This window comes from Melanerpes formicivorus, unplaced genomic scaffold (genome assembly GCF_026170545.1).
Source record: "Melanerpes formicivorus ecotype bairdi unplaced genomic scaffold, bMelFor1.0.p_v2 SCAF_586, whole genome shotgun sequence".
In the NCBI taxonomy this organism is placed as follows: domain Eukaryota; kingdom Metazoa; phylum Chordata; class Aves; order Piciformes; family Picidae; genus Melanerpes; species Melanerpes formicivorus.
Genome location: NW_027142938.1, coordinates 1 through 12,082, shown reverse-complemented (window position 1 = coordinate 12,082; position 12,082 = coordinate 1). Strand labels below are relative to the sequence as shown.

The 12,082-nt window shown below is 59.0% G+C and overlaps 1 protein-coding gene across 1 annotated transcript; it reads right to left on the bottom strand.

The window, feature by feature from the left end:
- Positions 1-1,977: 1,977 nt before the first annotated feature.
- On the bottom strand, positions 1,978-3,818 carry LOC137460392 (uncharacterized). Its single transcript, XM_068170764.1, has 3 exons — positions 3,666-3,818; positions 3,144-3,500; positions 1,978-2,052 (listed from the first exon to the last, which is right to left on the bottom strand). Exons 1-3 carry the CDS (start codon positions 3,816-3,818, stop codon positions 1,978-1,980), a joined length of 585 nt encoding a protein of 194 aa, XP_068026865.1.
- Positions 3,819-12,082: the final 8,264 nt, after the last annotated feature.

The following is a 12,082-nucleotide window of genomic DNA, read 5'->3' as shown; positions in this document are numbered from 1 at the left end:
AAGGAGGTGGAAGGTATGGAGGTGACCTCCATGGAGCTGGTGGAAGGTATGGAGGTGACCTCCATGGTGGTGGTGACCTCTGTCGATATGGTGGAGGCTGGGAAGGTCTCCTCTGTGAAGGTGCTGGGAGCTGTGGAGGTCTCATCCAAGGAGGTGCTGGAAGTTATGGAGGTGACCTCCATGGAGCTGGTGGAGGCTGAGAATGTTTCCTCTGTGAAGGTGCTGGGAGCAGTGGAGGTCTCATCCAAGGAGGTGGAAGGTATGGAGGTGACCTCTATGGAGCTGGTGGAGGCTGTGGAGGCCTCAGCCAAGGTGCTGGATGGTATGGAGGTGACCTCTGTGGAGCTGGTTGGAGCTGTGGAGGTCTCCTCCATGGAGCTGGTGGAAGACATGGTGGTGACCTCCATGGTGGTGGTGGAGGCTGGGAAGGTCTCCTCTGTGAAGGTGCTGGGAGCTGTGGAGGTCTCATCCAAGGAGGTGCTGGAAGGTATGGAGGTGACCTCCATGGTGCTGGTGACCTCTGTGGACATGGTGGAGGCTGGGTAGGTCTCCTCTGTGAAGGTGCTGGGAGCAGTGGAGGTCTCATCCAAGGAGGTGCTGGAAGGTATGGAGGTGACCTCCATGGTGCTGGTGGAGGCTGTGGAGGCCTCATCCGAGGTGCTGGATGGTATGGAGGTGACCTCTGTGGTGATGCCTGGAGCTGTGGAGGTCTCCTCCATGAAGCTGGTGGAAGACATGGTGGTGACCTCCATGGTGGTGGTGGAGGCTGGGAAGGTCTCCTCTGTGAAGGTGCTGGGAGCTGTGGAGGTCTCATCCAAGGAGGTGCTGGAAGGTATGGAGGTGACCTCCATGGAGCTGGTGGAGGCTGAGAAGGTTTCCTCTGTGAAGGTGCTGGGAGCTGTGGAAGCCTCATCCAAGGTGGTGGAAGGTATGGTGGTGACCTCCATGGAGCTGGTGGAAGGTATGGAGGTGACCTCCATGGTGCTGGTGACCTCTGTGGACATGGTGGAGGCTGGGAAGGTCTCCTCTGTGAAGGTGCTGGGAGCTGTGGAGGTCTCATCCAAGGAGGTGCTGGAAGGTATGGAGGTGACCTCCATGGTGCTGGTGGAGGCTGTGGAGGCCTCATCCATGGTGGTGGAAGGTATGGAGGTGACCTCCATGGTGCTGGTGACCTCTGTGGACATGGTGGAGGCTGGGAAGGTCTCCTCTGTGAAGGTGCTGGGAGCAGTGGAGGTCTCATCCAAGGAGGTGCTGGAAGGTATGGAGGTGACCTCCATGGAGCTGGTGGAGGCTGTGGAGGCCTCATCCAAGGTGCTGGATGGTATGGAGGTGACCTCTGTGGAGCTGGTTGGAGCTGTGGAGGTCTCCTCCATGGAGCTGGTGGAAGGTACAGAGGTGACCTCCATGGTGTTGGTGACCCCTGTGGAGGAGCCTGGAGCTGAGAAGGTCTCATCCAAGGAGGTGGAAGGTATGGAGGTGACCTCCATGGAGCTGGAGGAGGCCTCATCCATGGTGGTGGAAGGTATGGAGGTGACCTCCATGGTGCTGGTGACCTCTGTGGAGATGCTGGAGGCTGGGAAGGTCTCCTCTGTGAAGGTGCTGGGAGCTGTGGAGGTCTCATCCAAGAAGGTGCTGGAAGGTATGGAGGTGACCTCCATGGAGCTGGTGGAGGCTGTGGTGGCCTCATCCAAGGTGCTGGATGGTATGGAGGTGACCTCCATGGTGCTGGTGACCTCTGTGTAGATGCTGGAGGCTGTGAAGATCTCCTCCACAGTGCTGGTGACCTCCATGGAGCTGGTTGGAGATGTGGAGATCTCCTCCATGGAGGTGCTGGGAGCTGTGGGGGTGACCTCCATGGTGGTGGTGGGGGCTGAGAAGGTCTCCTCTGTGAAGGTGCTGGGAGCTGTGGAAGCCTCATCCAAGGAGGTGGAAGGTATGGAGGTGACCTCCATGGAGCTGGTGGAGGCTGTGGAGGCCTCATCCAAGGTGCTGGAAGGTATGGAGGTGACCTCTGTGGAGCTGGTAGGAGCTGTGGAGGTCTCCTCCATCGAGCTGGTGGAAGGTACAGAGGTGACCTCCATGGTGGTGGTGATCTCCATGGTGTTGGTGACCTCTGTGGAGGGGCCTGGAGCTGTGCTGGTGACCTCCATGGAGCTGGTTGGAGCTGTGGAGGTCTCCTCCATGGAGCTGGTGGAAGGTAGAGAGGTGACCTCCATGGTGTTGGTGACCTCTGTGGAAGAGCCTGGAGCTGAGGACCTCTCATCCAGGGAGGTGGAAGGTATGGAGCTGACCTCCATGGAGGCTGTGGAGGCCTCATCCATGGTGCTGGAAGGTATGGAGGTGACTTGCATGGAGCTGGTGACCTCCATGGTCTTGGTGACCTCTGTGGTGATACCTGGAGCTGTGGAGGTCTCCTCCTTGGAGCTGGTGGAAGGCATGGAAGTGACCTCCATGGTGTTGGTGACCTCTGTGGAGGAGCCGGGAGCTGTGCTGGTGACCTCCATGGAGCTGGTTGGAGCTGTGGAGGTCTCCTCCATGGAGCTGGTGGAAGGTACAGAGGTGACCTCCATGGTGTTGGTGACCTCTGTGGAAGAGCCTGGAGCTGAGGACGTCTCATCCAAGGAGGTGGAAGGTATGGAGGTGACCTCCATGGTGGTGGTGACCTCTGTGGACATGGTGGAGGCTGAGAAGTTTCCCTCTGTGAAGGTGCTGGGAGCTGTGGAGAACTCATCCAAGGAGGTGCTGGAAGGTATGGAGGTGACCTCCATGGAGCTGGTGGAGGCTGTGGAGGCCTCATCCATGGTGGTGGAAGGTATGGAGGTGACCTCCATGGTGGTGGTGACCTCTGTGGAGCTGGTTGGAGCTGTGGAGGTCTCCTCCATGGAGCTGGTGGAAGGTACAGAGGTGACCTCCATGGTGTTGGTGACCTCTGTGGAGGGGCCTGGAGCTGTGCTGGTGACCTCCATGGAGCTGGTTGGAGCTGTGGAGGTCTCATCCATGGAGGTGGTGGAAGGTATGGAGGTGACCTCCATGGAGGCTGTGGAGGCCTCATCCATGGTGGTGGAAGGTATGGAGGTGACCTCCATGGTGCTGGTGGAGGCTGTGGAGGCCTCATCCATGGTGGTGGAAGGTATGGAGGTGACCTCCATGGTGGTGGTGACCTCTGTGGGCATAGTGGAGGCTGAGAAGGTTCCCACTGTGAAGGTGCTGGGAGCTGTGGAGAACTCATCCAAGGAGGTGCTGGAAGGTATGGAGGTGACCTCCATGGAGCTGGTGGAGGCTGTGGAGGCCTCATCCAAGGTGCTGGAAGGTATGGAGGTGACCTCTGTGGACCTGGTTGGAGCTGTGGAGGTCTCCTCCATGGAGCTGGTGGAAGACATGGTGGTGACCTCCATGGTGGTGGTGGTGGGGGCTGGGAAGGTCTCCCCTGAGAAGGTGCTGGGAGCTGTGGAGGTCTCATCCAAAGAGATGCTGGAAGGTATGGAGGTGACGTCCATGGAGCTGGTGACCTCCATGATCTTGGTGACCTCTGTGGTGATGCCTGGAGCTGTGGAGGTCTCCTCCATGGAGCTGGTGGAAGGCATGGAAGTGACCTCCATGGTGTTGGTGACCTCTGTGGAGGAGCCTGGAGCTGTGCTGGTGGCCTCCATGGAGCTGGTTGGAGCTGTGGAGGTCTCCTCCATGGAGCTGGTGGAAGGTACAGAGGTGACCTCCATGGTGTTGGTGACGTCTGTGGAGATGCTGGAGGCTGGGAAGGTCTCCTCTGTGAAGGTGCTGAGAGCTGTGGAGGTCTCATCCAAGGAGGTGCTGGAAGGCATGGAGGTGACCTCCATGGAGCTGGTGGAGGCTGTGGAGGCCTCATCCAAGGTGCTGGATGGTATGGAGGTGACCTCTGTGGGGCTGGTTGGAGCTGTGGATGTCTCCTCCATGGAGCTGGTGGAAGGTATGGAGGTGACCTCTGGAGAGATGGTGGAGGCTGAGAAGGTCTCCTCCGTGGAGCTGGTGGAAGGCATGGAAGTGACCTCCATGGTGTTGGTGACCTCTGTGGAGGAGCCTGGAGCTGTGCTGGTGACCTCCATGGAGCTGGTTGGAGCTGTGGAGGTCTCCTCCATGGAGCTGGTGGAAGGTACAGAGGTGACCTCCATGGTGCTGGTGACCTCCATGGTGCTGGTGACCTCTGTGGAGCTGGTTGGAGCTGTGGAGGTCTCCTCCATGGAGCTGGTGGAAGGTATGGAGGTGACCTCTGGAGAGATGGTGGAGGCTGAGAAGGTCTCCTCCGTGGAGCTGCTGGAAGGCATGGAAGTGACCTCCATGGTGTTGGTGACCTCTGTGGTGGAGCCTGGAGCTGTGCTGGTGACCTCCATGGAGCTGGTTGGAGCTGTGGAGGTCTCATCCATGGAGGTGGTGGAAGATATGGAGGTGACTTCCATGGAGGCTGTGGAGGCCTCATCCAAGGTGCTGGATGGTATGGAGGTGACCTCTGTGGAGCTGGTTGGAGCTGTGGAGGTCTCATCCATGGAGGTGGTGGAAGGTATGGAGGTGACCTCCGTGGAGGCTGTGGAGGCCTCATCCATGGTGGTGGAAGGTATGGAGGTGACCTCCATGGTGCTGGTGACCTCTGTGGAGCTGGTTGGAGCTGTGGAGGTCTCCTCCATGGAGCTGGTGGAAGGTACAGAGGTGACCTCCATGGTGTTGGTGACCACTGTGGAGGAGCCTGGAGCTGAGGAGGTCTCATCCAAGGAGGTGGAAGGTATGGAGGTGACCTCCATGGTGGTGGTGACCTCTGTGGACATGGTGGAGGCTGAGAAGTTTCCCTCTGTGAAGGTGCTGGGAGCTGTGAAGAACTCATCCAAGGAGGTGCTGGAAGGTATGGAGGTGACCTCCATGGTGGTGGTGACCTCTGTGGAGGAGCCTGGAGCTGTGCTGGTGACCTCCATGGAGCTGGTTGGAGCTGTGGAGGTCTCATCCATGGAGGTGGTGGAAGGTATGGAGGTGACCTCCATGCTGCTGGTGACCTCCATGGTGCTGGTGACCTCTGTGGAGCTGGTTGGAGCTGTGGAGGTCTCCTCCATGGAGCTGGTGGAAGGTACAGAGGTGACCTCCATGGTCTTGGTGACCTCTGTGGTGATGCCTGGAGCTGTGGAGGTCTCCTCCATGGAGCTGGTGGAAGGTATGGAAGTGACCTCTGGAGAGATGGTGGAGGCTGAGAAGGTCTCCTCCGTGGAGCTGCTGGAAGGCATGGAAGTGACCTCCATGGTATTGGTGACCTCTGTGGAGGAGCCTGGAGCTGTGCTGGTGGCCTCCATGGAGCTGGTTGGAGCTGTGGAGGTCTCATCCATGGAGGTGGTGGAAGGTATGGAGGTGACCTCCATGGAGGCTGTGGAGGCCTCATCCATGGTGGTGGAAGGTATGGAGGTGACCTCCATGGAGGCTGTGGAGGCCTCATCCATGGTGGTGGAAGGTATGGAGGTGACTTCCATGGTGGTGGTGACCTCTGGAGAGGTGGTGGAGGCTGAGAAGGTCTCATTTGTGAGGGTGCTGGGAGTTGTGGAGGTCTCCAAGGAGGTGCTGGAAGGTATGGAGGTGACATCCCTGGTGCTGGTGGAGGCTGTGGAGGCCTCATCCAAGGTGCTGGAAGGTATGGAGGTGACTTGCATGGAGCTGGTGACCTCCATGGTCTTGGTGACCTCTGTGGTGATACCTGGAGCTGTGGAGGTCTCCTCCTTGGAGCTGGTGGAAGGCATGGAAGTGACCTCCATGGTGTTGGTGACCTCTGTGGAGGAGCCTGGAGCTGTGCTGGTGACCTCCATGGAGCTGGTTGGAGCTGTGGAGGTCTCCTCCATGGAGCTGGTGGAAGGTACAGAGGTGACCTCCATGGTGTTGGTGACCTCTGTGGAAGAGCCTGGAGCTGAGGACGTCTCATCCAAGGAGGTGGAAGGTATGGAGGTGACCTCCATGGTGGTGGTGACCTCTGTGGACATGGTGGAGGCTGAGAAGTTTCCCTCTGTGAAGGTGCTGGGAGCTGTGGAGAACTCATCCAAGGAGGTGCTGGAAGGTATGGAGGTGACCTCCATGGAGCTGGTGGAGGCTGTGGAGGCCTCATCCATGGTGGTGGAAGGTATGGAGGTGACCTCCATGGTGGTGGTGACCTCTGTGGAGCTGGTTGGAGCTGTGGAGGTCTCCTCCATGGAGCTGGTGGAAGGTACAGAGGTGACCTCCATGGTGTTGGTGACCTCTGTGGAGGGGCCTGGAGCTGTGCTGGTGACCTCCATGGAGCTGGTTGGAGCTGTGGAGGTCTCATCCATGGAGGTGGTGGAAGGTATGGAGGTGACCTCCATGGAGGCTGTGGAGGCCTCATCCATGGTGGTGGAAGGTATGGAGGTGACCTCCATGGTGCTGGTGGAGGCTGTGGAGGCCTCATCCATGGTGGTGGAAGGTATGGAGGTGACCTCCATGGTGCTGGTGGAGGCTGTGGAGGCCTCATCCATGGTGGTGGAAGGTATGGAGGTGACCTCCATGGTGGTGGTGACCTCTGTGGGCATAGTGGAGGCTGAGAAGGTTCCCACTGTGAAGGTGCTGGGAGCTGTGGAGAACTCATCCAAGGAAGTGCTGGAAGGTATGGAGGTGACCTCCATGGAGCTGGTGGAGGCTGTGGAGGCCTCATCCAAGGTGCTGGAAGGTATGGAGGTGACCTCTGTGGACCTGGTTGGAGCTGTGGAGGTCTCCTCCATGGAGCTGGTGGAAGACATGGTGGTGACCTCCATGGTGGTGCTGGTGGGGGCTGAGAAGGTCTCCCCTGTGAAGGTGCTGGGAGCTGTGGAAGTCTCATCCAAAGAGATGCTGGAAGTTATGGAGGTGACCTCCATGGTCTTGGTGACCTCTGTGGTGATGCCTGGAGCTGTGGAGGTCTCCTCCATGGAGCTGGTGGAAGGTATGGAGGTGACCTCTGGAGAGATGGTGGAGGCTGAGAAGGTCTCCTCCGTAGAGCTGGTGGAAGGCATGGAAGTGACCTCCATGGTGTTGGTGACCTCTGTGGAGGAGCCTGGAGCTGTGCTGGTGACCTCCATGGAGCTGGTTGGAGCTGTGGAGGTCTCATCCATGGAGGTGGATGGTATGGAGGTGACCTCCATGGTGCTGGTGACCTCCATGGTGCTGGTGACCTCTGTGGAGCTGGTTGGAGCTGTGGAGGTCTCCTCCATGGAGCTGGTGGAAGGCATGGAAGTGACCTCCATGGTGTTGGTGACCTCTGTGGAGGAGCCTGGAGCTGTGCTGGTGGCCTCCATGGAGCTGGTTGGAGCTGTGGAGGTCTCATCCATGGAGGTGGTGGAAGGTATGGAGGCGACCTCCGTGGAGGCTGTGGAGGCCTCATCCATGGTGGTGGAAGGTATGGAGGTGACCTCCATGGTGCTGGTGACCTCTGTGGAGCTGGTTGGAGCTGTGGAGGTCTCCTCCATGGAGCTGGTGGAAGGTACAGAGGTGACCTCCATGGTGTTGGTGACCTCTGTGGAGGGGCCTGGAGCTGTGCTGGTGACCTCCATGGAGCTGGTTGGAGCTGTGGAGGTCTCATCCATGGAGGTGGTGGAAGGTATGGAGGTGACCTCCATGGAGGCTGTGGAGGCCTCATCCATGGTGGTGGAAGGTATGGAGGTGACCTCCATGGTGGTGGTGACCTCTGTAGACATAGTGGAGGCTGAGAAGGTTCCCACTGTGAAGGTGCTGGGAGCTGTGGAGAACTCATCCAAGGAAGTGCTGGAAGGTATGGAGGTGACCTCCATGGTGCTGGTGACCTCTGGAGAGGTGGTGGAGGCTGAGAAGGTCTCCTCCGTAGAGCTGGTGGAAGGCATGGAAGTGACCTCCATGGTGTTGGTGACCTCTGTGGAGGAGCCTGGAGCTGTGCTGGTGACCTCCATGGAGCTGGTTGGAGCTGTGGAGGTCTCATCCATGGAGGTGGATGGTATGGAGGTGACCTCCATGGTGCTGGTGACCTCCATGGTGCTGGTGACCTCTGTGGAGCTGGTTGGAGCTGTGGAGGTCTCCTCCATGGAGCTGGTGGAAGGCATGGAAGTGACCTCCATGGTGTTGGTGACCTCTGTGGAGGGGCCTGGAGCTGTGCTGGTGACCTCCATGGAGCTGGTTGGAGCTGTGGAGGTCTCATCCATGGAGGTGGTGGAAGGTATGGAGGTGACCTCCATGGAGGCTGTGGAGGCCTCATCCATGGTGGTGGAAGGTATGGAGGTGACCTCCATGGTGCTGGTGACCTCTGTGGAGCTGGTTGGAGCTGTGGAGGTCTCCTCCATGGAGCTGGTGGAAGGCATGGAAGTGACCTCCATGGTGTTGGTGACCTCTGTGGAGGGGCCTGGAGCTGTGCTGGTGACCTCCATGGAGCTGGTTGGAGCTGTGGAGGTCTCATCCATGGAGGTGGTGGAAGGTATGGAGGTGACCTCCATGGAGGCTGTGGAGGCCTCATCCATGGTGGTGGAAGGTATGGAGGTGACCTCCATGGTGCTGGTGACCTCTGTGGAGCTGGTTGGAGCTGTGGAGGTCTCCTCCATGGAGCTGGTGGAAGGCATGGAAGTGACCTCCATGGTGTTGGTGACCTCTGTGGAAGAGCCTGGAGCTGTGCTGGTGACCTCCATGGAGCTGGTTGGAGCTGTGGAGGTCTCATCCATGGAGGTGGTGGAAGGTATGGAGGTGACCTCCATGCTGCTGGTGACCTCCATGGTGCTGGTGACCTCTGTGGTGATGCCTGGAGCTGGGGAGGTCTCCTCCATGGAGCTGGTGGAAGGTATGGAGGTGACCTCTGGAGAGATGGTGGAGGCTGAGAAGGTCTCCTCCGTAGAGCTGGTGGAAGGCATGGAAGTGACCTCCATGGTGTTGGTGACCTCCATGGTGCTGGTGACCTCTGTGGAGCTGGTTGGAGCTGTGGAGGTCTCATCCATGGAGCTGGTGGAAGGTATGGAGGTGACTTCCATGGAGGCTGTGGAGGCCTCATCCAAGGTGCTGGATGGTATGGAGGTGACCTCTGTGGAGCTGGTTGGAGCTGTGGAGGTCTCCTCCATGGAGCTGGTGGAAGGTACAGAGATGACCTCCATGGTGTTGGTGACCTCTGTGGAAGAGCCTGGAGCTGTGCTGGTGACCTCCATGGAGCTGGTTGGAGCTGTGGAGGTCTCATCCATGGAGGTGGTGGAAGGTATGGAGGTGACCTCCATGCTGCTGGTGACCTCCATGGTGCTGGTGACCTCTGTGGTGATGCCTGGAGCTGGGGAGGTCTCCTCCATGGAGCTGGTGGAAGGTATGGAGGTGACCTCTGGAGAGATGGTGGAGGCTGAGAAGGTCTCCTCTGTGGAGCTGGTGGAAGGCATGGAAGTGACCTCCATGGTGTTGGTGACCTCTGTGGAGGAGCCTGGAGCTGTGCAGGTGACCTCCATGGAGCTGGCTGGAGCTGTGGAGGTCTCATCCATGGAGGTGGATGGTATGGAGGTGACCTCCATGCTGCTGGTGACCTCCATGGTGCTGGTGACCACTGTGGAGCTGGTTGGAGCTGTGGAGGTCTCCTCCATGGAGCTGGTGGAAGGTACAGAGGTGACCTCCATGGTGCTGGTGACCTCTGTGGAGGGGCCTGGAGCTGTGCTGGTGACCTCCATGGAGCTGGTTGGAGCTGTGGAGGTCTCATCCATGGAGGTGGTGGAAGGTATGGAGGTGACCTCCGTGGAGGCTGTGGAGGCCTCATCCATGGTGGTGGAAGGTATGGAGGTGACCTCCATGGTGCTGGTGGAGGCTGTGGAGGCCTCATCCATGGTGGTGGAAGGTATGGAGGTGACCTCCATGGTGGTGGTGACCTCTGTGGACATAGTGGAGGCTGAGAAGGTTCCCACTGTGAAGGTGCTGGGAGCTGTGGAGAACTCATCCAAGGAAGTGCTGGAAGGTATGGAGTTGACCTCCATGGTGCTGGTGACCTCTGGAGAGGTGGTGGAGGCTGAGAAGGTCTCATTTGTGAAGGTGCTGGGAGTTGTGGAGGTCTCCAAGGAGGTGCTGGAAGGTATGGAGGTGACATCCCTGGTGCTGGTGGAGGCTGTGGAGGCCTCATCCAAGGTGCTGGAAGGTATGGAGGTGACCTCTGTGGGGCTGGTTGGAGCTGTGGAGGTCTCCTCCATGGAGCTGGTGGAAGACATGGTGGTGACCTCCATGGTGCTGGTGGGGGCTGAGAAGGTCTCCCCTGTGAAGGTGCTGGGAGCTGTGGAGGTCTCATCCAAAGAGATGCTGGAAGGTATGGAGGTGACCTCCATGGTCTTGGTGACCTCTGTGGTGATGCCTGGAGCTGTGGAGGTCTCCTCCATGGAGCTGGTGGAAGGTATGGAGGTGACCTCTGGAGAGATGGTGGAGGCTGAGAAGGTCTCCTCCGTGGAGCTTTTGGAAGGCATGGAAGTGACCTCCATGGTGTTGGTGACCTCTGTGGAGGAGCCTGGAGCTGTGCTGGTGACCTCCATGGAGCTGGTTGGAGCTGTGGAGGTCTCATCCATGGAGGTGGATGGTATGGAGGTGACCTCCATGCTGCTGGTGACCTCTGTGGAGCTGGTTGGAGCTGTGGAGGTCTCCTCCATGGAGCTGGTGGAAGATACAGAGGTGACCTCCATGGTCTTGGTGACCTCTGTGGAGCTGGTAGGAGCTGTGGAGGTCTCCTCCATGGAGCTGGTGGAAGATACAGAGGTGACCTCCATGGTCTTGGTGACCTCTGTGGAGCTGGTAGGAGCTGTGGAGGTCTCCTCCATGGAGCTGGTGGAAGATACAGAGGTGACCTCCATGGTCTTGGTGACCTCTGTGGAGCTGGTAGGAGCTGTGGAGGTCTCCTCCATGGAGCTGGTGGAAGATACAGAGGTGACCTCCATGGTCTTGGTGACCTCTGTGGAGCTGGTTGGAGCTGTGGAGGTCTCCTCCATGGAGCTGGTGGAAGGTACAGAGGTGACCTCCATGGTGTTGGTGACCTCTGTGGAAGAGCCTGGAGCTGAGGACGTCTCATCCAAGGAGGTGGAAGGTATGGAGGTGACCTCCATGGAGGCTGTGGAGGCCTCATCCATGGTGGTGGAAGGTATGGAGGTGACCTCCATGGTGGTGGTGGCCTCTGTGGACATGGTGGAGGCTGAGGTTCCCTCTGTGGAGGTGCTGGGAGCTGTGGAGAACTCATCCAAGGAGGTGCTGGAAGGTATGGAGGTGACCTCCATGGTGCTGGTGACCTCTGGAGAGGTGGTGGAGGCTGAGAAGGTCTCATTTGCGAAGGTGCTGGGAGCTGTGGAGGTCTCCAAGGAGGTGCTGGAAGGTATGGAGGTGACATCCCTGGTGCTGGTGGAGGCTGTGGAGGTCTCATCCATGGTGGTGGAAGGTATGGAGGTGACCTCCATGGTGGTGGTGACCTCTGTGGACATGGTGGAGGCTGAGAAGGTTCCCACTATGAAGGTGCTGGGAGCTGTGGAGGTCTCCAAGGAGGTGCTGGAAGGTATGGAGGTGACATCCCTGGTGCTGGTGGAGGCTGTGGAGACGTTGGAGGCTGTGGAGATGCTGGAGGTTGTGGAGACACTGGAGGCTGTGGAGACATTGGAGGCTGTGGAGACGCTGGAGGCTGTGGAGGCGCTGGAGGCTGTGGAGATGCTGGAGGTTGTGGAGATGCTGGAGGCTGCGGAGTGCTCCTCCTTGGCCTCCCGCATGGCCTGCTCCATGGCCTCCTCCATGGTCTCCTTGGAGCTGCCTCCCATGGAGAAGACTCCTCTGGGGGAGGCTTTGGTGCTGGAGGTGCTGGGAGGTGCTGTGGAGGTCCCCAGAGAGTTGCTGGCCCTGGGGGAGGCCACAGGGGAGGCTCCAGGGCTGCTCCAAGGCGTGGTGGAGGTCAGCAGCAGGACGGAGGCTGAAGGGAAGGCCCAGACGTCAAAAGAGGCCCCAGCCTCCACCAGGACCTGCCCAGGAAGGACAGCAAGGACCTCCTCTTGCCTGCCCCTTCCCCACCCCCCATCCCCAATCCCCATCCCCAAACCCCATCCCCAACCTCCCTCCCCAGCTTCCATCCCGAACCTCCTTCACAACCTCCTTCCCA

Coding starts and splice junctions, on each gene's coding strand:
- LOC137460392 (XM_068170764.1), bottom strand. CDS start 3,818: ATGCCTTCCAGCACCTCCTTGGATGAGACCTCCACAGCTCTCAGCACC. Junction 3,501..3,665: donor CCATGGAGGAGACCTCCACA/GCTCCAACCAGC, acceptor GAGGTCACCAGC/TCCATGGACGTCACCTCCAT. Junction 2,053..3,143: donor AGGTCACCACCACCATGGAG/GTCACCTCCATA, acceptor ACCTTCCACCAG/CTCGATGGAGGAGACCTCCA.